Source organism: Salvia miltiorrhiza, chromosome 8 (genome assembly GCF_028751815.1).
Source record: "Salvia miltiorrhiza cultivar Shanhuang (shh) chromosome 8, IMPLAD_Smil_shh, whole genome shotgun sequence".
Classification (NCBI taxonomy): Eukaryota; Viridiplantae; Streptophyta; class Magnoliopsida; order Lamiales; family Lamiaceae; genus Salvia; species Salvia miltiorrhiza.
In genome coordinates this window covers 44,784,314-44,809,516 of record NC_080394.1, presented here as the reverse complement: position 1 = coordinate 44,809,516, position 25,203 = coordinate 44,784,314, and the positions used below count along the sequence as shown (strand labels likewise).

Here is a 25,203-nt window from a genome sequence, read left to right as displayed (position 1 = left end):
CCTCAAAGGCACCTTCAGGATTTCGAGATGACATGTGGAACAGTGCGCACCGCAAGCCAAGCACTTGGCGAATACATCCGACTCCTTACTTTTCCGTTCTCTCTATTAGAAGGAGCGAGAGAAGTGGCTGTACGATTTGCCCGAAGGGAGCATTCGAACCTGGCAGGAGTTGCAGAGCAAGTTCTTGGAGAAGTATTTTCCAGCAGCCCGAATCCAGAATTTGAGGACCCGGATAAGCAATATCAAGATGGGGTCAGGAGAAATACTCTACGAATATTGGGGGAGGTTCAAGCAAGTGCTGGCCAAATGCCCACAACATCAAATACCGGACCATGATCTTATTCGGTATTTCGTGGGAGGACTTCGAAGGCAAGACAGGCAGTGGTTGCATGATGCCTGTGGAGGATCAATCCTAAATAAATCTGCAGCAGAGGCTTTCAAACTCATAGTTGACATGGCCGAGGAGTCCAGAGATGATGAAGGAACAATAGTCAGGAATGTTCCAACACCGAATCCTTCTGCCCAAGATGATAAGCTGGATAAGCTATGCAACATGTTCGAGAATTTGATGACAAATCAAGGGACATCCAACCAAGGGGCCCCCAACATTCCGAAGCCCGTGAAAACTTGCCAACTCTGCATGGAAAATTCACATGCAACTGATGAATGCCCACAATTGTTCGAGGACGAGGAGATTAATGCTTGTTGGGCAAAAGATGCCGGGCTGCTGCTGCTCGCGCCGGGGGCTGCCGTGCCGGGCTGCTGCTCGTGCTGGGGCTGCCACGCCGGGAGGTTGCTGCTCGCGTCGGGGATGCGCGCCGGGAGCTGCTGTCGAGGGAAGCTGGCGGCGCCGCCTAGGGGTCCCAAATCCTAGGTGGTGCATTTTTCCAAACCCTAGGGGGCCCAAACCCTAGTTTCAAAGACGGGCATGTTTGAAGCGTTTCGGGCCGAGTTTACGTTTTTTTGAATTTTTATTTCTTTTCTGTTCTTTGTAATAGATTAGAAATATGGGGTTCCACGAATGGGTCACGAAGAACTTTATTTTTATAATTTTATTCTTTGCATGTCGTGGTGTTAATCCTTTATGCTCTTTGCATGCTGTTTTTGTCTTTGCTTGTTAATATGTGTTTTTTAACTGCGCTTAGACAAGCATGCTAGGTTTATCGTTTTCTTAAGCATGTTTTAGAATTCTGCGAGCATGTTTTACATGTTGCGTTCTAGAAGAGCATGTTTAGGATTATGTTTTTGAGCATGATCAAACCTTTTGAGAGTAAAAAGACTAAGCTGTATTAATAATTTTATAGATGATTAAAAATTATTTAAATTTCCACAAACGGTCTCAAGACAAAGTGATTGAGAATATGAGTAAACGTTCACCCTATCGTGGCTTACTTCATATTTGATTTCACAAGTTTGTTAAGTTGAGATTTCTATTAAAAATATTTAAATCCATTTAAGTAGTGGGAGTTATGCGGTAAACGTTCACCCTATCGTGGCTTACTCGTATGATTTTCATAAGTACTTTAGAGGATGGATTTTAAATAAGATAACTAAGAAATTAAATTGAATGCGGCATGGTCCTAGTGAGTATGTCAAATTCGAGAATTTAATTTCAAAGTTAGATTGTGGTTATTACTAAATAATTTTTATTCTTAAAATTATGTAGACCTCCACATGCGGTCTCAAGACAAAGTGATTGAGAATATGAGTAAACGTCCACCCTAACGTGGCTTACTTCATATTTGATTTCACAAGTTTGTTAAGTTGAGATTTCTATTAAAAATATTTAAATCCATTTAAGTAGTGGGAGTTATGCGGTAAACGTCCACCCTAACGTGGCTTACTCGTATGATTTTCATAAGTACTTTAGAGGATGGATTTTAAATAAGATAACCAAGAGGTTAAATTGGAAGCGGTATGGTCCTAGTGAGTATGTCAATTTCAAGAATTTAATACTCAAGGTTAAATTGTGGTCGCTGCTTAGATATCATTTCAAGTACAATGTACAACTCCCCATTCAGAGACCCTTCTTGAATATCATGTGGTCTAGTTAAAGTCCAACTATTAATTTCCTTTCAAAAGGTCAAGTTGACATGGATGGAAATTAAATGACTAGGTAAATAGTCTGGTTGAGGAATTCATGTGTAAACATCCACCCTAACGTGGCTTACTCGTGAGATTTCTTGGGCAGTTGGAGGTTTCATTAATATTGTTTTTATCAAAAGGATTACATGTTTATTTTGTTTACATTCAGATATGTCTATGTCTCTTATTGTTTTTATTCTTGCACTAAGTTCTTTTTACCGGTCCACATATATAAAATGGAAACGCAGTTTTAGATTTTTATCTTTATCACAAACTAACACAATTTTTGTGTTGCTTACTACTCTACGTTCATATGGTCCGAACAATGAATCAACTGATGAGAAAAAGGAATTACATAAAAGGTGGCATAAGACGAATAATGTGGCTATATGCTATATTATGAGTATAATGTCACAAACCTTGTAGCTCCAACATCAGGGCATGGACGATGCTATTAGCATCATGCTGAATCTCAAGAAAGTGTTCGGAGAGTCGGACTGAGCTGCTCATTTAAATTTGATGAGAGTAATCTTGTTATTTTTATGAGTGAGCACAGCTCAGTGCACGAGCATGTCATGCAAATTTTGACGGACTTGACTTGCTCAGTGGGAGTATCGATGGTGAGGCAAAAGTCGATATTATCCTGAACTTTCTTCCCAAGTCTTTTAATTAAGAACTTCCGCCTCAACGCTGTTATGAGCAAGAAAGATAATACTCTTTGTAAGTTGTTGAATGCTCTAGTTACAGCTAAGGAAGTTGTGGGAAAAAGATGTGCAAACACTTATTATTGCCAAAGGATGGCCATCTTCTTCGTCAAAAGACGGGAAGAAGAAGGGTCCAAGGGGCAAGAAAGACAAGGGAAATAGTGGGAGTAGTGGTGTGATAAGATTGAGTATTGGAGATTTTTTTTTTCTTTCAATACTCAAGGCAAAGGGTTAAGGTACTTCACTTGCTATAGTAACTGAGACATATCAGCTCATTTTCTACTCAGTTGTGAGTAGTGGATAATGAGAGAAACTGATAATGATTGTTACACATTGCATGGCTTTTTATAAGCTGACAAGGAAGCTGAGAAGTGATGAGATAATTGTCTTCGTAGGCAACGTGATTAGAGTCGCAGTTGTTGCAATTGAAGACTTGTCTTTAAGTCCTAAAGACATAGTTTAGTTTTTGAGAGTTCCTTATCATGTTCCAAAATTTTGAATAGATGGATCTTATGTCATTTTGATAGTGGTGTTTCTAACATAAGAAATGACAAAGTTGTCTATTCTGGTATTTTGAACATCTGTCTTCATACTATAACTTGTCTACAAAATACCTTTATATTGCATTTACATCATCGAACAAAAGACAGAGAAAAGTTAAGGCTAATCTCTCATGAGGATCTTACACATATATTGATACCCAAGAAATATGTCACATCTATCTTAATAGGATCCAAAGGCTCGTGTCTAAATAAGTACATTGGATTCAATCCAGGTTGTACTATTTCGAACCTGCGAATCCTGTATAGAGGAAAAGATGGAGGCCAGGTCATTCATGGCAAAGGGGATAAAGGGCCATTAATGTGTTAGGAATGATCTTTTCTGATTCATTGTCAGTGTTTGGGATTCCAACCCAGTTTACTACACCGTGTAATCCCTATATAAAATGGTGTGGTGGAGAGAAGAAATAGGTCACTCTTGGAAAAATATGTTCGATGATGAGTTATGTATCTTTGCAATTAGTCCTAAAGAATCAGAAGGTGGTTATTAGCAATGACACACGATTCTTAGAAGTGGACTATGGGAGTAATCACTAATCTAAGTCAGATAGTGTGCTTCAAGAAATTGAAGACATTAGACAGGAGATTCCATCACCCAAGCCAAGTGTGCAAGAGTTTTGTACCACAAGACACTGCACGCACTGTTGACACCAATGTGCCACCACAGATCCATTGTAGTGGGAGGGTTGTGGGTCAACCCGATCGATTTATGTTCTTGGGAAGATCTTTGGATTCAGTCCTTGGTAGTGAATATAAGATAATCGACCCAGATATCTACTTGGAATTAGTGGGAGACGAGAATGTAGATTCCTGGCACGCCTCAATGGAGCAATCCATTAAGAATATGGGTGTATACTAGAAAATCTTGCTACCAGGAGGCAGTAAAGCCTTAGGTTGTAAGTGAGTATACAAGATAATGACAGACCCGAAGGTCGTAGCTTTCGAAGCTAGACTGGTGGCGAAAGGTTATGCCCAGTGTAAGGGTATAGGTTATGATGATATTTTCGCCAGTGCCATGCTCAGAACATTCAGATCATTTTACCCATAGCAGCTCACTTAAACTATCGAGGTCTGGCAAATGGATGTCACATATATTACCTTTGAAAAAGGTAAGGATATCCATGTACAACAACCTGAAGGTTACGTGAGGGAGGGAGATAAGCATCTCGTGTCAATCGTTCTCGTGTCATCGGTGATGTTGTTTATCTTGCATTTTATGTAGATAATATCCTCCTAATTGGCGACAATATGGAGCTATTGTCAAGACATAAAGTAATGGTTATCCGAACAGTCTCAGATGAAAGACTAAGGAGGTACAGTATACATCTTTGTGATCAAGGTTATAAGGGATCACTAGAAAAAGATGTTGGGCTTATCTCGAGTGTCTTACATTGAGACTATGAATGCTCATTTTAGTATGAATACCGCCAAGATAGGATTGCTACCTTTTAGATATGGCGTTCCTTTATCTAAAGACTATGTCTTAAGATGTCCTGTTGAGGTTGAGGAAATGAAGGCAGTATTCTACGTTTGCGCAGTAGATAACTTCAAGTATGGATTGCTATGTACGAGATCTTATATTTGTTATGCAGTTAGCATGGTTGTAAGATATCAGTATAGTCCTAGTTAAGGACACTGAACTGTGGTAAATTATATTCTCAAGTCCATGACTAGAGAATAAGAATAGTTTACCAATTAGACAGTTTAGTTCCTTTTCGAATTATACGATTTCGGATTTCTAGGCTGACCGGAACAAAGAATAATCACCTCGAGCTATGTGTTTTTCTTGGGAGGTAAAACCTTTTGGTTTGACCACTACCTTCAGGATCTAAGGGTGATTCCTAGTTTGCGTGAGAGCATCACCTTCGTGATACCTCAAGTGCAGTTGCAAACTCTAAGGAATCCAAGAACTACAAGGGGTCAAACACATGGAGAGTAAGTACCAAGTTATATGATTATTCGTAAATCGAGGTTTTGTGCTCATAGAATGAATTAACATGTATTGGAGAAACTAACTAATCCTTTCACAAAAGGCTTATCGCAAATGGTCATTGAAAGATGGGAATGCGATTAATGCCACCCACTTAGGAAAGTTTAAGTATAAGTGGGAGAAGTGTTTGGTGATTGGTAAATAGACGCATTGTATACTAAAAGTTTGCTTTAGTATAAGTGGGAGATTGTTGGATTTTTATACTGAAAGCAAGAACGTTTTATGCTTGTATACAATGTTTCCTAAGTTCACTATTTTAATCTCCTATCTGATTGTATTCATGATTGCATATGTATGTTTTCTATCTCTATATAAGTAGATTATATGGTGTGTTGTAGATCACAGAAGACCATATAATTGGAATAACCTTAAGAGATATAATATGATCACAGCCGAAATAACTCTATGACAAGTTATTGGTTTAGGCTCCATAATAGATGGAAGTAGTTTGTCTTGACTACTTGTCTATACTGGTACGCATAACGTAGTGATATGACCATAGTGAGATGTATTCTTCTATCTAATTTAAGTGAAGAATCAAATATCTCGGTGACTTAATATAATCTTAATACTAATAACTTTTCAAATATATATGTTAATTCGTGTATCACTTTGACTTACTATGAGTGAGAGTTATATAGTAACTTGAGTACTCTGTATCTTGGGTGATAGCGGTTAATATATAATGTTTGATTATCTGTATTAGTACCCGTATCTGATATAGGATAATGACATCTCCTTAAGGAGCTCAATAAGGTTTATTGCGCTAAACCCTGCAGGTTGATTAAGTTCAGGCGCAATAATAAGGTTTGAGTGGTACTGCTTAAGGATTACAAAGAGATTAATTAATTTAAGCTTTCAGAGCTGTAATTAATTAGTGGATGTCGGATATTTTAAATATGGGGATTTAATAAGTCTAAATACAAGTCCCGACTCATCACCGACAATAAAGGGGTAAGTCAGTATTGGTTCTCTAGTGGAATGAACTAATATTTATAAATTAATTATGGTATGGGCTGACCATGGAGAATTAATTTATTTGAGGCCCATCTTTATTCCTTGTATCTGGTCCCTGGACTGGCCCAAAGTCTCCTTGCCCTAGCAGAGAGATTTCGCCCCACACAGTTACTGGCGCCCCACAGCTGTGATTTATTTATTTAAATACAGCTGTATGCTCTCAAAAAATACACACATAAAATTAGGGTTTGAGAGCAGGGCAGAGCGGCGCTAGGCGTGTAGGGCTGAATTCTCTCTTGGGACTTTCACAGCTCGTTGTCCATCCAACGGTGAAAGCTGAGCGGGATACAGTTTAGAAGATCTGAACTGGAGTCAGATTTTTGCAGGAAATCTAGTTCTGGCAGTTTCGGGAGAACGGCCATAACTTCCTCCACAGAACTCTGATTCAGGCGAAACAAGTGGCCACGGAAATCTCTCTCGAAGACGAAGAAGTCGTATTTCTGGGTAGAATACGATTTGAGGACGTTTGAGGCTTCAAACGAAGGCACGAAGGCTTGAAGCTGACTGGTCTGTTCAGCTGCGAGTTTGACGATTTGAGGAACTCCAACGTGCAGCACTTAAATTCATAGGAGCATGTTAGGATTAATCGTTGTATGATAAATTAATAATAATCCAAGAAACGATCATCGGGCAAACGGAGCATTAATTCAGTTTAATATTCCTTCAGATGTCCAGAGTGAAAACACAAGCCAAAACACTTGAGAGAGAGAGTGAAATTGGAGGAACATCCTCATGCCCAGAACCTTATCTTGACTCGACTGATGGCACGTTGTTTGTTTGATCTTGCTACTGGTCTTCCTTTTTAATCGTCATTTACTGTATGACTAAAAAAATTATAGCATGCTTTGTTGGTTGTGTTTTTGTTTTGTTTCCTGTTTCGTCGGCGTCTGCTTTTGGGCAAAATCGTACGTGCACGCTTGAGGACAATCGTGTTTAAAGTGTGTGCGTGTGATGAGCCCAAGTTTGTGCGCTATTTTCGTGTTTATTTTAGGTCTAGATCGAGTCGTTTCCTTTTGTTTTGTGTTGTTTGGTCGCCTGGGAGGGCGTAGTTCTTTGGCAGGACCCACTTGTGGGCAAAAGGTGCTTTAGGAGTGAGAACTGCTGTCACTTTCCGTGAAAGAGGCATGTGTCGGAAGCAAGAGGGATTCAGAGGTAAAACCATCCCTTATGCCCAGAAGTACCGCACGGAAGCTGGCAGGCATGAGGAGGAGAACAGAGAAGAAAGTCGGAAGCACAGCAGACGGGCGAGGCAAAACTGTGGAATAGGCACTTGATATGGGCCGAAGGCGGCAGCATCCAAGAAGAGACCGATAAGGCTAAACCTCTGCCTTATCCGGAAGGAAAGAAATCTTCAAGATACTAGGTCTGAAAGTGGGTAGCATATCCATGCCTTGCATGGATCCGCCCACAACAACATGGGCTGGGCCTTTTGTTGCCGTAGTCGCGCCTATATATATCCAAGGATCAGACGAAGCCAAGGGTGTTGAAAAACCGGCTGTTGTGCATTTTGTTTACGTACTTTTGGAGTTCAAGCTTGCCCAGGCTGTGGGCGTAGCTCTAGGTTACGTTGTTTATGTTCTTCGCGGCACTTTTGGCCGTAAGCACTCTTTTATTTCTTTAAGTACTTTCAGTTTATTCTTAATCATGTCTTTTACTTTTGTCATTTACTTTATGTCTGGCTAGTTTTATATTCTGATTTGGGCGAGATGATCTAAGCATGAACACTTAACTCGAGAGGCCTAATTTGGGCAAAACAACTATATGGGCATATTCCCGATACACTAGGTTTGATTCAGATAAGGTTGTAACAACTTGGTTAATTAATTGATTACTAGTTAACTAGAGAGTTTTGGCCACAAGTAAACTTTGGGCAAAGACGAGACGCCATCGACCTCCAAAATAGTACAACGAGTGTTGGAGCCGTGACTGCGGTGAAATATCTGCGTAAGAGTCAAGTGGGTCTATCTAATTTTTAAGGCATTCTGGGCAAAGCACAACTAGCGATAGGCCATCACAGAGAGCGTGGATGTTGCCCAGGGTAGTTGATTTCCATTAGCTGAACCTTCTAAGGGATCATAAACTGAAAAGATAGATTGGGCAAGGGGTTATTGCGTGCGTGACGAGTGACAATAGGGCACAACAATTCTTATGCCTATAACCACTGGTATGCGAGTATAGTAATTTATCTTTGCACCAATGATCGAGTGCCTAGTTCATGTTTAGTGATTCGAACCCAATTCAGGATTGTTTTGTTATTTGATTCATTTACCTTTGTTATTTCTGTTTAGTTGGAAACCATGTTCTGCCCATAAGCACGTTGTGGTCAGAACCCGTCAGAATATAAACCCTTTTTAGTGACACCCTTGCAGGAGGAGTTACTGCTCAGTTCCTTGTGGATTCGACTCTGGACTTACCACTAGCTAGTCTAGTTGTGGGCACAGGATATTTTATTTGCGCGCTCAAACGACGGCTTCGTCAGCTGACTGCGGCCATGGCCGCCCAGAGCAGATGGAGAAAGAGGCTGCTAAGTCCGAGGCTAGGGCCAGCGCTGCAGAAGAGGATTTGGCACGTGTCAAGGTTCGGCTGGCAGTGGTAGAGGTGGAGAAGGACTCGCTGGAGTCAACGCTTCGGGAGTAGAAGCGAGAAAGCCATGAACTGTGGTACAAATTCAAGATCCGCTACTCCTTGGAGTACAATGAGTCGAAACGCTGATGGAGGGATGCACGTGTGCGCACCCACCGGGAGGGGTATATTTTCGGGGCCCGGGACCAGAGGCTCAAGTTTTTCCTGTTCCCTCATGGCCACCAATTTTTGAAGATATTATTCGAGGGGACGCTGGAGGCCTTTGCGAAGACTCCCATGCTTCTGGGCTGCTTTGCGCCAGGACTGGCCTCCGAGCCCTGCTGAGGTCTATGGACAAGGAGGCTCTGCAGGCCAAGCTGCACATCGACCCTTCTGCGCCAAAACATCCTGAATGGTGGTACCCGGTTCTTGACCGGGCCCTCCAGTAATTTACGGTGGGTCTTTGTTCTGAGCAGGTCCCTAAGCAGCCCCTCTACTGCAGCCCTTTCCTCGAGGTCCTGCAGGAATTTGTGTAAGAGCTGTCTGGCAGCCCTGCCCAGCCCCGATCCTTTGCTGAGTTTGGGTTGTACCCTCCCCAACCCCTATCTGCTGACCCCGATAATCTGCGCTCATCTCGCGTGGCGGACCTTGCTCGGCTGGGCAGTTTGTACAGGGATGAAGTGAACTTTTCACGCTCGCTGGTGGGAGACCTGTCTAAGGATCCCGATCCTTTCTGAGATGTGGATACGTCGACCAATCTACCCATGGTTGCTGAACATTCCCCCATCCCGGACTCCAGCGCTGGTGGTTCCAGTGTCTCTCCTGATAACTCTGCCCAGCAGCCGACTCAACCAGTCTCTCCCTAACTCTGCCCATGTTTGCTGAATATTCACATTTTTATTTTTGATTTGTTATTGTACTTTGAACAATTCCGCCTTCAAAGCGTAGCCCTTGGTTTCTTGATCATACAATATTGTGAATATTTTACTCCTCCCTTCAATCTTTATCTCATGTGGAACTCTTCATATTATATTGCAATTATGACTTGCAAGTTTAGTTCGATGTCCCTTAAGTCAATCTCACGAGTGTGAAATTCTTATATTAACGCTTGAACTTAATTCGGTTTTATGAATTTCGTATGCACTTGTAAAAATTTTGATGCTCGCGGCTAAGGAAGCTTTGGGAGCTCGTGACTTAGGTAGCTCTAAAACTTAATGCTCGCGGCTAAGGCAGCTCTGGGAGCTCGCGACTTAGGCAGCTCTGGGAGCTCGCGACTTAGGCAGCTCTAAAACTTAATGCTCGCGGCTAAGGCAGCTCTGGGAGCTCGCGACTTAGGCAGCTCTGGGAGCTCGCAACTTAGGCAGCTCTACAACTTAATGCTCGCGGCTAAGGCAGCTCTAGGAGCTCGCGACTTAGGCAGCTCTAAAACTTAATGCTCGTGGCTAAGGCAGCTCTGGGAGCTCGCGACTGAGGCAACTCTACAACTTAATGGTCGCGGCTAAGGCAGCTCTGGGAGCTCGTGACTTAGGCAGCTCTACAACTTAATGATCGCGGCTAAGGCAGCTCTGGGAGCTCGCGACTTAAGCAACTCTATAACTTAATGCTTGCAGCTAAGGCAACTCTAGGAGCTCGTGACTTAGGCAGCTCTACAACTTAATGCTCGCAGCTAAGGCACCTCTGGGAGCTCGCGACTTAGGCAACTCTACACAATTTACACCCCTTTGCTTTGATTTTGAATTTTTTATCCCTAAAAAATAGGATATGAGAGGTGACGGGGATGTACACCCCCTACTCTCCCCCAGTGTCATGCGTGTACTTTAGAAGTCAAGCATGATTATTTGTCAGCCCTGCGTTTTGTTCCCATTCATACATGCATAAACGAAATATTGGAGAGCAACAAAGAGAAAACCAACACGGGTATGTACCCTAAAACCAAGAATCCCATTTTATTCAAGAAACTTGGTCCCGAACCTCAATAAAACCCCAGTGGGGAAAAAGAGTATCCGATCTACAAAGTTATGTCAGCGCTGAGAAATTTCAAACGTAAAACTTTTTCAGTGTGTTGATAATCCAAGGCCTGGTGAGCGGCCTACCCTCTGCATCTGAAAAATGATAAGCTCCTCCTCCCAGTACTTCTGTCACAAAAAACGGACCCTCCCAAATGGGATTAAACTTCTTGGTTGGGTGGAGCGCATCCACGCGCTTCAGCACTAAATCCCCTTTGTTAAATTTTCTTACTATGACTTTTTTGTCAAACCTAGCCTTGACAAGGCTCTTATACTTGGCTGTTCTCAACACAGCTGTGTCTCGGTGTAGGTCTATCATATCGAGGTTAAGACGACACAACTCGTCATTCCTGATGGGATCATAATGCAAGATACGGTGCGAGGCTAGACACACCTCGGTCGGGATGACAACGTTGGAATCATAAACTAAAGTGAATGGGGCCTCCCCTGTAGCAGTCTTAGGGCTAGTACGGTGAGCCCATAAGACGCCATCTAGCTTCTCTACCCACTTACCCTTACACTTTTCCAATCGTTTCTTCAGGCCTTCACTAATAGTACAGTTTGTAAGTTCCACTTGCCCATTTGCTTGAGGATGCGCTATTGACACGAAGCACTGCACTATATCCATTCTTAGACAAAAATCCTCGATTGTTTCCCTGCGAACTGTGATCCATTGTTTGAGACTAACACCCTAGGTGACCCGTACCGACAACAAATATTGCGCCATAAGAACCTTTCAATAGTACATTCGCCAATCTTGGTTACAGCTTCCGCTTCTACCCACTACGAGGAAGCACTTCCCTCCCAGTGCTGTCGGTAATTTCCAAACGATGTCGATTCCCCACTTGTCAAACGGACAAGTGGCTTGCATTATGCCCATGGTCTCCCCTGGCGTGTTGATACGCATGTAGGGTTGTAATCGAATCGAATAGTATCGAATATCACCATATTCGATTCGTATTCGTGACAATATTCGAATATTTGATTCGGTATTCGATTAGGTTTCGAATATTAAATGTGATTCGATATTCGATTCGAAATGATTTTCGAATTATTTGATTCGATTCGAATATCCAATTCGTTTTTCAAATTTTTTTCTACATAAAAGTTTTTGAATATTCGATTCGAGTATTCGATTCATTTTCCATGTTATTCGATTTGATTCGAGATTATTCGATTCGAAAATTATGAAGAAAAATCAAAATTGAAATCATTTCAGAGCTCTAACAAGTTTTTTGGAAATCACAATAAACAAATCACTTCCATTAATCTATACACAGAGCATGAAGTTTTCATGGTTCCAACACACCATAAGTTCGAAGTTGCTTCAACAACTCATAAGACAACTCAACTCATAAATTTAAATAAGCATTTCACCAACTAATTAAGGGTTTTATCTTTTTGCTTAGCTAAATAATTGGAACAACAGATCTACGCGACTACGCCTCACCCAACAAAACAAATACAATATTGAACACAAATTGGCAAAAGTAAAATTAACTAGAACTAGAACAGATCTACGCATAGAGAGGAGACTTTAGAGATGAGGAACTAGAACTAGAACAGATCTATGTGGAGACAGGGATGGCGGAGCTTCCAGAGATCTGAATCGGGGGGCGGACGTTGGGCGATGGCGGCGGAAAATGGATCTGGCGGTGCGGACGTGTGCGAGATGCAGTGAACGACGATGGAGGTTAGGGCGGCGAGCTCTGTATTTTCTCTAAAGAGAGTTGTGTATCTCATTCTCCTCTAGAGAGAGAGAGATATGGGTTAGAGAAGTGGAGCCCTACACATGCGTGAATCTATTCTTATTTCTTTTTTCTTAATTTCTCGTCTAAGGGAATTTCTTTTTCTTTATTTAGTTTCAAGTATAATAAGGAATACTCCTAATATTAAAGGTTGAGACTTGCATTGGGACTTGTAACCGAGAGTGATCCAGTGAGTATAACTTGTTCTTTATCCAAATATATGATTAATATTCCCCTAAAAAAATATATGATTAATATATATATATATATATATATATATATATTTGTGAATATTTAAATATTTAAAAATATCGAATCGAATACCACAATTTCATATTCGTATTTGAATATTAATCGAATCGAATCGAATATTTGTAATCGAATACGAATCGAATAATTTCAAATACGAATATCAAAATTTTGAATCGAATATCGAATCAAGCAAAAATATTTGATTCGTTTACAACCCTATACGCAGGGCAAACTTCTGACAAGTCTCACATTTGTTGACAAAATTTTTAGCGTCCTCCCCCATCGTGGGCCAATAGAATCCAGCCCTGACTATTTTCCGCATAAGGTCTTTGTACCCCGCGTGATTACCACAGCAGCCCTGGTGGATTTCCTTGATAGCATACAATGTTTCCTCTGGTGAGAGACACTTGAGGAGTGGATGTGTGAAGGACCTGCGATAGAGCTGGTAATTGAGCATACAGTATCGACAGTAAAGGTAGCGCTGCGATACAACCGCGTCAAGACGCTCGCCCGTGCGTAAGAAATGAATGATAGGTGTTCTCCAATCTGGCTTTTCTTCCACGCTAAAAACTGCTTCTCTACCTTCTGCACTGGGCTCAAATAGAAATGTCACGGAGTCGGTCCAAGTATGGTCCACAGCGCTGGCCATTCGAGCCAACAAGTCTGCCCTGTTATTCTGTTCCCGCGGTATTTGTTCAATGCGGCAGTCCTAAAACTTAGCCATCAACTCTTTAACCCTAAGATAGTAAGTAGCCATCATGTTTTCCCTGATGTCATATTCTCCCAATAACTGTTGCACGACAAGTTGGGAATCAGATTTGATGTGTACTGACTCAGCCCCCAGCTCTGCTAAAACCCGCAATGCTCTTAATACTGCCTTGTATTCCGCTTCATTGTTGGACAAGCGTTGCCCATATTTGATTGCAAACTGTAAATCATCATTGGCTGGGGACTGGATGTGTATGCCCACGCCACACCCCTCTTTGGTGACTGACACATCCAGCGACGCCCTCCAAGGCTGGCTCTCCTCTACCCTCGTAGTCTCTTGCATGAAATCAGTTAGGGCTTGCGCCTTGATTGCTACCCGTGGTTTGAAATCCACATCAAACTCGCTCAGCTCACAATCTACCACTTTACCATCCTCGCTGACAAGTCCGGGCGTCCTAGTGTTCGTCTGAATGACAGCGCTGTCCTTAGTATAACCTTGTACGCCAAAAAATAGGATCGTAACCTTCGGGCAATAGTGAGTACCGTTAGGGCTGCCCTCTCAATCACAGTGTAATTCAGCTTTGCTCCCTACAAAATCTTGCTGACAAAATAGATGGGCTTCTGCTGCCCACGCTCTTCCCGAATGAGCACTGAGCCCAAAGACTCCGTTCCTACTGCAATGTATAAATATAATGTCTCACCTGGGCTGGGCTTAGTAAGCACTGGAAGCCTTGCCAAATATTCCTTCAATTGTTCGAAAGCCCGCTGACAGCCCGGGGTCCATTCAAACTTTGATCCATTCCTCAAGACTTTAAAAAAGGGCAAGCTCCTGTCTGCTAAGAAAGAGATGAACCTTCCCAGCGCTGTGACCCTTCCATTTAATGTCTGCACTTCTCTGATATTCCTCGGTGGTGTCATGTCAATTATGGCTCGCACTTTGTCTTTGTTAACCTCTATACCTTGAGGAGTCACCTGGTATCCCCAGAATTTTCCAATTCTAACCCCGAAAGTGCACTTCTTCGGGTTCAACATTAACCTGTGCTGCCGTATGACAGCAAAGGCTTCCTCCAGGTCTGTCGGGTGTGATCTTGCAGCCCTGCTCTATACCATCATGTCATCCACATAAACCGACATGGTTCGACCAATCTAACCTTTGAAAAATGTGTCCATCATTCGTTAGTAGGTTGCCCCCATATTTTTCAACCCGAACGACATTCTAGCAAAGCTGAAAACGCCACAGCAAACCGCAAATGCAGTTCTGGTAATATCATTAGGGTGTATACTAATTTGGTGATATCCCTGGAACGCGTCCATCATGGACAACAGCTCACACCCAGCCGTCGAGTCAACCAACTGATCTATGCGGGGCAAAGGGTAGCAGTCCTTCGGGCAAGCTGCATTTAAATCCCGATAATCAACACACATCCACCATTCCTTCTATTTTTTCTCAACCATTACGGCGTTGGATAGCCATATGGGGTATTGCACTTCCACTATATGCCCCGCTTCCAGCAAAGCGTTCACTTGCTTCCTGATTGCCGCATCTTTTTCTGGCCCAAAGTGTCTTTTTTTTTGAATGTCTGGTTTCTTTTTAGGGACTACATTTAAACGATGCTCTGCCAGTGTGCGATCAATTCTTTTCAGGTCTGCGGTTGTGAAAGCAAAGACATTTGCATTGCGGCGAAGGCATTCTATAGCTTCCCTTTCCAGCTCTGGGGCCATTTCTGGTAGTAAATCCGAACTTCCCTGGGAACAGCTCTACCAACATGCAATGATCATCCGTCGATATCATGGGCTGCTTCTCAGGATTCTTCCTTAATTCTTCAACCTCTTTCCTCTCGGCTGGGTTATTCGAGCTTTTTGTCAGCCTGAGGCTCTTACTGACCGACCTTTCCTATTCGTTCTGGGAGCGCTTTCCTCCGGTCTGCGCTGTCAAACTTCGGACGAAGCATTCTTTCGAAGTAATTTGATTTCCAACTACTTCCTCTATCCCCCCTCCTTCCAACGTGAACTTCATCTTCAGGTGATACATAGATATTACGGCTTGAAAAGCATTCAGGGCTGGCCTCCCCACGATGATGTTGCAGCTGGGCTTTGGAAAGTCTACCACCAAAAATTTCAGAATTTGCGTTCGCGAAGCTCCCTCTTTTCCCCATGTCATGGGTAGCTCTATTGACCCCAGCGGTGTGATGGACTCCCCCGTAAATCTGTACAGCGGGTTGCCTGGTGGGTTCAAAGCAGCATTCAAAGCCATAGCCGTCAAGCAATCCTTGTAAATGATGTTGACAGCGCTGCCCGAGTCTATAAAGATGCGGTGCACAGTGTAATTCGCCACGTCTGCTGAAAAAACCAGCGCATCGTCATGCAGATGAATAAGCCCCGCATGGTCCCCTGGTCTAAAAGAGATATTTGGCTCCCTTTCTGCGGTGCGAACCGACATCACATGTCTAGGGTAAGTGCCAGCTCTAGTGGAGTGTATGGCTTGTTTCTGGGCCCGATTTGATGTAGGGCCATCATCCTCCCCAATAATCATATAGACTTGTCTCTTGTTCTCTCGAGATGGGGTAGCCCCGTGACCCCCTCCCCTATTTCCCTGATTCTGTGCAGCTCTGTCGGGGTAAGCGTTGTTGTGTTGCTGTAGTGGTGGTGTTTGCTTAACAAACTGATCCAACTTTCCCTGACTTACCAGCACTTCCAGCTGGTGCCTCAAGTGCCCACAATACTCCGTGGGATGACCATAATGGTTATGGTATTGACAAAGCAAGTTGTTCGGCCCAGGCCTGGTAGCTCCCTCAGCGTAATCCCTTGGAGCTCTAAAATAAGGCTCGTTCTTGATCAGATGGAAAATCTCCTCCTGAGACCTATTCAACGGTGTTTGGTCGTGCAACCTGTTCACATTGTTCACTACCCTTGCCCCTTGTTCAGCCCTGGGGCCTTGAGCCTGGTATGAAGATTAATAGATGGGCTGCGCTTTCCCCTGCATTACCCTTGGGGGCAGGCCCCTATACGGTGCCCTCCCTTGAAAATGATTATCCACTTGTTCAGCCCTGCCCTCGGCCTTCTTGAGCTTGCTACTTTCTTGCTCTGCCTTTCGGGCAGCTCTGGCCTCTTCCAGCTGAGTATGGTTGGGGAGACGGGCTAAGATGTCCTCAAAGTCCCTTGGTTGTCGTATCTGTAAATTATCACAGAAAGCACCGGGCCTCAACCCACGAGCAAAAGCATAGCCCTTAATTTGTGATTTAGCCCTGGGGACTTCCAGCGATGCTTTAGTAAACCGAGCAACGAACTCCCCGCGTGTTTCGTTAGATCCCTGTTTCATTTCCAGCAGTGACATGGCTGTTTTGACAGTTCGTTTAGAACTCGCAATTGGCAAGTAAAAGCATCATGTGACTGCTCGAATGATTAAATTGAATCTGGCTCTAGAGTCCGGAACCATTGCTGAGCCATCCCCGTGAGCGTGGTAGAGAATATCCTGCACTTGATTCCCTCCGTGTATTGATGTAGAGTAGTCAAAGTCTCAAACCGAGCCATGTGGGCTTTCGGGTCATCCGAGCCATCATAATCGATAGTGATGGGTCTATAATGTCTAGGCAGCGGATCTGCCAGGATGTCCTCAGAAAAAGGGCTGACATTCACCCTAGCCCCGACTCCTTCTCGGAGAGAACGTTGTCGGCTCTCGCCTCTTCCTTCATGTAGAGATTGCTGAGTGACATTTCTTCGCTTACTTCCTTCATCCCTGGCATCATACCTCTCCTCTCTCTCCAGCGAGAGTGTTTGTCAAGAGAACTCTTGCCCTTAGAACGGGGAGATCATACCCGTTGGCTCCTCCTGTGCCCAGTGACTCTACTTTTTCCCTTCTCCCTATCTCTGTCCGCAATAACCTCTACCAGATCCTGAATGTGTTTCTGCATAATCAAGACCCTTTTCTACAGCAGGGCTGGCTCATCCAGCTCTGCCCCCTTTTCCAGCTCTACCTCCTTTCCTTGACGGTGGCTGACCGGTCTGGTCTGGCTAGAGGTATCTTCCAAATCTTCAATTCCCTCCATATCTCCCAGGAAATTAGGCTCCACTCGACGGGCATTTGGTGCATTTTCCATTCTAGCCGTCCTGGTTCATTCTGGAGGGACAACCACAATACTCTTGATCAACCCTGCCGTATTTTTAGCCCTGGCATTCCCTGGTAACGTTTGCGATAGGCGAGACAGCCTTGGAATTTGCAGCCCCATCTCTAGAGCAACATTTAAACCCAGATTCGGGAAAGATGCAGAGGTTCCCAGCATTTGTTTTGCGCAAGCATAACTCAGAAAAGACAGCATCTGCTCAGTCATAGTAACATTGACCATCACTGCTCCCGCAGTTCCCGATCCTTGTACAGTTGAAGTAGCCTACAACGCTGCAAAAACCGATCTGACTGGCCCAGTGGGTGTAGAGTCACCCAAGCAAATTCCCTCGTTGGTGACTGTCGCAGCAGTAGCCGGGTCCCGGACTTCCCCAGTGAGATCACCCATCAAATTCTTAGGAATGTTAGTGTTTTCCATGACCTGTAGTGAAATCAATCAAACCACAAGTATTTAAAAGGGGTTAGTCCTACGTGGCTGGCATTAAATAATCAGTCGTAACTGATTCTTAGACTGGTTAGTCAAATATCAGTATTGCACTTTGCCTTAATCGTTACATCACTCGGCAACTTCAGTCTTCAGTCTTCAATCCTCCGGCTTCAGTCTTCAGTTTTCAGAACAGCAACTAAACTAGAAAAAAACTTTAACACTTGAGTTCGAACAGTTCTAGTCTACTACAAGTGAAACCTATTGATTTTGGTATCATCAAAACTAGGATTAGGATATTTCATTAAGTTCCCAACAACTTCCTACATCCACGGCCAGTTGATCAGACCGACAACTTCACTGGCATGTGCTTACCGGTGCACAACAAACCTGGACAACTGAAGATCCTACCTTCAATACCAACACACCTGGTTGGATTTCTCACTCTTAGCGCAATCTGGGCACTAAGATCTCTTCGGAGACAGAGCACTGGTCTGAACTCCTAACAACTCAAACTCTCGATTCGGTCGATTGAAAAGAGGTTCCAAAACTTGTTAACTAGATTACAAAGAACAAGTTCTATTTAATCAGTTATACCTAGGCTTTGGATATACAATATTTGCTTAAGTTCTAAGAGAATGTATGTAATCAGCAATGACTGTTTTTGGCTTTGAGATTCTCTTCTTCGATTCAAACTTTGGAAGGGCTTTGAATGCTGAGTAACGAATTCGGCAGTGTCTCAGCTTATGTAGTAGAATCGGTGAAGATTGAAGTGATCCTCGAGCTCCATTTATAGGAGACGTCTTGAATAGATCCGTTAGCTGAAATGGTCTTCAAGATTTCTTCCGTTAGAGAGTAATTTGAACTTGGGCTGAGGCTTCAATCTTCGAGGTTCCTTTGTTTGGTGAGAACGGCTACTACAGAGTAGGAGATAGGACATCTCTGAAAAGGTAATCACCAAAAAGGAATGGCCCCTGCAGAGAAATGATGATCCTGAGATCTCTGTATTTAATGAGGCTGTACTTCTGGAGTGCGTGGCTTCTTTTAAACTTTAGAGGTTCAGTCTGAGGAAGAATGTTTAACTAGTACTTGACTTTAATATCAGTCCGTTGAATCCACGTGGCTGGCATTAAATAATCAGTCGTAACTGATTCTTGGACTGGTTTGTCAAATATCAGTATTTGACTTTGCCTTAATCGTTACATCAGTCGGCAACTTCATTCTTCAGTCTTCAGTCCTCCGGCTTCAGTCTTCAGTCTTCAGAACAACAACTAAACTAGAAAAAAAAACTCTAACACTTGTTCGAACAGTTCTAGTCTACTACAAGTGAAACCTATTGATTTTGGTATCATCAAACCTAGGATTAGGATATTTCATTAAGTTCCCAACAACTTCCTACATCCACGGCCAGTTGATCAGACCGACAACTTCACTGGGCATGTGCTTACGGGTGCACAGCAAACTTGGACAACTGAAGATCCTATCTTCAGTACCAACACACCTGGTTGGATTTCTCACTCTTAGTGCACATTGGGCACTAAGATCTCTTCGGGGACAGAGCACTGGTTTGAACTTCCTAACAACTCAAACTCTCGATTCGGTCGATTGAAAAGAGGTTCAAAAACTTGACAACTAGATTACAAAGAACAAGTTCTATTTAATCAGTTATACCTAGGCTTTGGATATACAATATTTGCCTAAGTTCTAAGAGAATGTATGTAATCAGCAGTGACTGATTTTTGGCTTTGAGATTCTCTTCTTCGATTCAAACTTTGGAAGGACATTGAATGCTGAGTAACGAAGTCGGCAGCAGTCTCAGCTTATGTAGTTGAATCGGTGAAGATTGAAGTGATCCTCGAGCTCTATTTATAGGAGACGTCTTGAATAGATCCGTTGGTTGAAATGGTCTTCAAGAATTATTCTGTTAGAGAGTAATTTGAACTTGGGCTGAGGCTTCAATCTTCGAGGTTCTTTTGTTCGGTGAGAACGGCTACTACAGAGCAGGAGATAGGAAATCTCTGAAAAGGTAATCACCAAAAAGGATTGGCCCCCTACAAAGAAAGGATGATCCTAAGATCTCTGCATTTAATGCGGCTATACTTCTGGAGTGCGTGGCTTCCTTTAAACTTTAGAGGTTCAATCTGAGGAAGAATGTTTAACTGATACTTAACTTTAGTATCAGTCCGCTGAATCCACGTGGCTAGCATTAACGAATTCGGAAGCGTTTCAACTTATGTAGTTGAATCGGTGAAGATTGAAGTGATCCTCGAGCTCTATTTATAGGAGAGGTCTTGAATAGATCCGTTAGCTGAAATGCTCTTCAAGATTTCTTCCGTTAGAGAGTAATTTGAACTTGGGCTGAGGCTTCAATCTTCGAGGTTCCTTTGTTTGGTGAGAACGGCTACTACAGAGTAGGAGATAGTACATCTCTGAAAAGGTAATCACCAAAAAGGAATGGCCCTGCAGAGAAAGGATGATCCTGAGTGGTGAAGCTCAACACCCAAACCTAAGTCTAAATGAATCGGAGAAAGGAGATCGGATTTAACCTGAGTTGCAATGTCAGAATAAACTCGCCTGAAACTTGCAGATAAGAAAACTTAGAGTAAAATTGCGTATGTATTACAATGAACTACAGGGAGTATTTATAAGACTACATTAGGGCGAAGGGTAAAAGGGTCTATACAAGTCATTCACGCTCTCCACATGCGGTGTACGTGAATGATTCTCTGTCCTCTAACAAACTTTCCTAACTACCTCGCAGCTTTACGTTGAGCACGTGGTCTTTCTAGATTTTCGACGTTGGTTGCTTCCATTCTTTTTCTGCGCTGACTCCGTTGGGACGACCTTTTGTCTGCGCTGACTTTATCATGTCTAACCTTTATCCGTATTGTCCTTAATGACTCATCCAAAAACACCTAACGGATGGACTCGAATTTATACGAGGTCGTCCTAGGGCGGTAAGGTGACTCAAGTCGTCTCTCAAGGAAAGCTTAGCAGGGCTTCGATCGTGCTACTCACAAGAAACAGAAATAAAACCTAAACACTCTAATCGGGTAGATTGGGTCTGACACTCTCTCTTTAATTCTAGGCGTAATTAAATAAAGCTTGTAAATTATCTGATGCAGAATCAACAGGAAGCATATAAATCTATCTAGGCGAAAGATGGGAAGCGGATTAAGAACACAGGAAAGCCCAAAACCTAGGGTTTTAACTAGCAATCTAGAAAGCAATAGTAAATCAACAACCATAAACACTAATTATCTAGGCGATGAAAACATCAAAAGCATAAATCAAATATCATTATCTAAGTGCTCGATTATCTAGGCAATGCAATAACAAGAAAGCTTGTAAAGATTAACTAATCAAAATGAAGACTTACAATCGATTCAATGAAAACAACGATCTAGCGGAATCCACAAGTATCTAGAATGTTTCTATCTAACTAAACTAAGGGAAAAAGCATAAAATCGCAGGTGGAGGCTGCTAGGGTCGAAAATCTGGAATAAAACCCTAAAAAACAGGTTTTTATAGGCTGAAACGTAACTGCCGGAATTGCACAGGGGCGGCGGCCGTCGTGAGACGGCGGCGCCGTGGACGGCGGCCGCCGTGACGGTGCTTCGCAGATTTCTCCAAAACTTGCACGGCCCGCGCCGTGGGGCCGCGGCCGCCGTGGAACGGCGGCGGCCAGTGAGCTCTGCCTCCGAAACTGCTCCAAACGACGCCAAAACGCGCGGCTGCTCCCGATTCCTGCACACAACAGTAATACACCCAAATAACATCGAGCAAGTGAAGGATAGATCAAAAAGACACGAAGCATGCTCGAATGCACAACAACAAGACCCGTAAAATCATCACAAAATAGGGCTAAACAACCCCCCCACACTTAAATCCTTGCTTGTCCTCAAGCAACAATCACAACATCGAAAGGAAACCCACAAGCGATTCTTCTCACCAAGCAAACACAAACCAATCCAAGTCCTTCAAGATATCAATGCCCCCCAAACAAGTGTTCAAAGCTAAGATTTAAAGTGCAACAACAAGGTGATACAATCTCAATCCGATCAGACCCAATTCTCCGCTAAGGGTGAATTTCCTAATGCAATTTCCTTTACAATCATATCTCATTCCTTTTCATATTCTTTCACTTTTTCACAATACACTTCTCATTTTTTTTTTTGGGGTCAAGTTATTTTCGCTCTTAATAGATGGGCCATAATTCACGAGATTGCACTTTTGGCGGTGATCCAAAATGTTCTCGTGTGGTTTCCCATGCTCATAATGAAAACATTAGAGGAGCAGAGACCCAGACTATCAGAAACTCATCAACCAACCAACAATTCAAAACAGAGACAGATATTAGGAAATTGCACTGAAAACACTCCCCTTAGCATCTACCGGACAAATCACGTCAAGAGTTGCTCATCACGGTGTTGCACCAAAACCTTAAACTAATTACACTTCATTGGGAACAAATCAATCAAGAAAACAAGGACAACAAGCCACACAGACACAATCCAGAATCGCCAGTGAACTACCATGAATCATGCGATGTACTTAAAAACAGGCAAGAAAACAAGAGAAGGGGACCATTCGCCCCAACACAATAAAGCCCAAGAACACAACAAGAAGACACCCACAGGATTTACAACTTACCAACAAACATGCCCCCCCCCACACTTAAAATCTTGCACTGTCCTCAGTGCAAACAAAAAGAGAGGTGAAAGAGGAAACTTCCCTAAATACCGATCCAGTGGTGAGTCTGTAGTGTCCCACGATGTCTGCATCTCTCTCGTCCAAAGAACAAGCAGTCTCCAACACAACAACCTGCACCAAACAACAAAAGCAACAAAACAAGACACAAACAAAACGAAAGAAAAACGAAACAAGAAGAAGCAAGAAAACATGGGTTGCCTCCCATGCAGCGCTAGTTTTTAAGTCGCCAGCCCGACTGAGAGAAACCCTTAACCAAAATCCGATTGAAGCTCCAGCTGCCTTAGCGCCCTTGTAAACACATCTTCTTGAATTGCAGCTGCGGGTCCTTCAAATGAGCGTTCCATGCTCATATCATGAGATGCTCCTCTATCCACCCATCCAAGGAGATTGAGTGACACCACCTCATCGAACTTCTCTTCCAGTAGCAAGGCAGACAGAAAGCCTTGCTCTATATCATCTTCCTCGTGCAGCTTATCCAGAGGTTTCTGCTCAATGTCAGCCTCATCCTGCAAGATAGCTAGGAATTCCTCCACAATCTCATCCTCCTCCTGCAGCTGATTAAGGAATTCCTGCACAATATAGTTCTCATCCAAAGCATCAAATGCTTCAACATAAGAGCAGGTTTGAATTAAGCGAGTGGGGGTAGTAGGTTTTTGATCAAAAACAGAGAATGTTACCGCTCTACCTGCCCCTACCATACTTACAGTTCCTGTACCCACATCGATGCGAGTATGGGTGGTAGCCATAAAGGGTCGGCCAAGTAGAACGAGATGCCCATTCTCGCCTCTAATCCCTTTTCCCTCATCAAGAACAACAAAATCAGCTAAAACACTAATCCCCCTCACAACCACCTCTACATCCTTAACAAGGCCTCGTGGGCTGCTAATGGAGCCGTCAGCTAGTTCTATCTTAATATTCGTGCATTTCAGCTCTTTATTTCCCAACCTCTCAAAAATATCAAGCGGCATCAAATTGACTGCCGCGCCCAAATCAAGCATTCCTAAGGCCTTTTCAACCCCACCTAAGCTAATATCAAAAATAAAACTACCTGGATCTCCTTGCTTAGGTGGTGGTTGTTCTGGTGCAACAGTGACAGGTGGCAGTGGCTCACTGGGGCATTCGGTAGCTCTGATTGCTTGCACGGTTTTGCTTCTCCATTTCCCCGTGATTATTGGAGCATTTTTCTTGATTACTGCCACGGCATGAGCCTGATGCTGCTGCTGGTCCTGGTTTGGGAACTTCCCCGTTGGCTGTTCTTGCTGCAGCTGATTCAGAGCTCCTGTAAGTTGCCCAACTGTAGTCTCGAGGCGCTTGATGGTAGCACTCTGAGACTCCATGTTCTGTTTGGTCATCTCCATGAAAGACTGCATGGTGTCCTCGAGAGACGGCTTCTGCGGTTGAGCTTGCTTCTGAAACTGTTGGGGAGCATTCTGGTATTGCTGCTGCTGCTGCTGCTGAAAATTCCCTTGTTGCATAGGAAACTGTTGATACTGCTGATACTGCGGGGGCTGCTGTTGCTGATAAGCTTGAGTGTAGTTCTGCTGCTGAGCTCTCCAACCCGAGTTGGAATTTTGTTGCCCTTGATTAAACACGGGCCTCTGTTCAAATTGAGGCCTCCCCGGATAGCTCTGAGCAGCATAGACCTCTGCTTCTCCTTCAGGTGTGAATTCCCCCATGCGATGGCACACGTTGGTTCCATGACCAAAATCGCCACATATTCCACATCCTTCTGCTGGTGGCGCGTGAACTGGTGGGGCCTCTGCCTGGTTCATCTTGAGGTGCTGAACTTGCCTCATCAAATCTGCTACTTGCTTCTGAAGCTCATTGTTGGGAGCTACTGCATTGGCTTCAACCCTCCTTCCTCTAACTGATTTCTGTTGAGAACTCGCTGCAAGTGTGTTGAAAATCTCCTTGAGCTCATCAGCTGTCTTCCGGGCAATGTTGCCCCCTGCTGTACTGTCCACCATAAACTGTGCCGTCTGAATCAATCCGTCTGAATCAAGGAGCTTTTGGAATCTCTCCCAAGCCTCGTGGAGAGGCTCGTCAGCTCCTTGCATGAAGTTCATTATTTGGCTCCTAATCTCTTGAGTCTTGTGATTAGGGTAGTACTTGAGCATGAACTTCTCACACGCCTCTCCCCATGTAGTGATGGAGTTCGGCGGCAGGGACAGCAACCACGTTCTAGCCCGGTCCTTGAGTGCATAAGGTAAGCACTTGAGTCTCAACTGATCCTCGGTGAGCTCCAACAGTGGGAAGGTCTTCACTTGAGTGCAGAAATCACGGATGAACTGTAAGGCGTCCTCACTCGGCATCC

General features: G+C 43.5%; 2 protein-coding genes across 2 annotated transcripts; both read right to left on the bottom strand.

Moving 5' to 3' along the window:
* Positions 1-13,132: 13,132 nt before the first annotated feature.
* LOC130998531 (uncharacterized) lies at positions 13,133-13,573 on the bottom strand. The gene has a single exon (XM_057923947.1). It carries the CDS (start codon positions 13,571-13,573, stop codon positions 13,133-13,135), a length of 441 nt encoding a protein of 146 aa, XP_057779930.1.
* A 1,953-nt stretch (positions 13,574-15,526) lies between these two features.
* Positions 15,527-16,966, bottom strand: LOC130998530 (uncharacterized). Its single transcript, XM_057923945.1, has 2 exons — positions 16,619-16,966; positions 15,527-16,573 (listed from the first exon to the last, which is right to left on the bottom strand). Exons 1-2 carry the CDS (start codon positions 16,964-16,966, stop codon positions 15,527-15,529), a joined length of 1,395 nt encoding a protein of 464 aa, XP_057779928.1.
* Between the last annotated feature and the right edge of the window lie 8,237 nt (positions 16,967-25,203).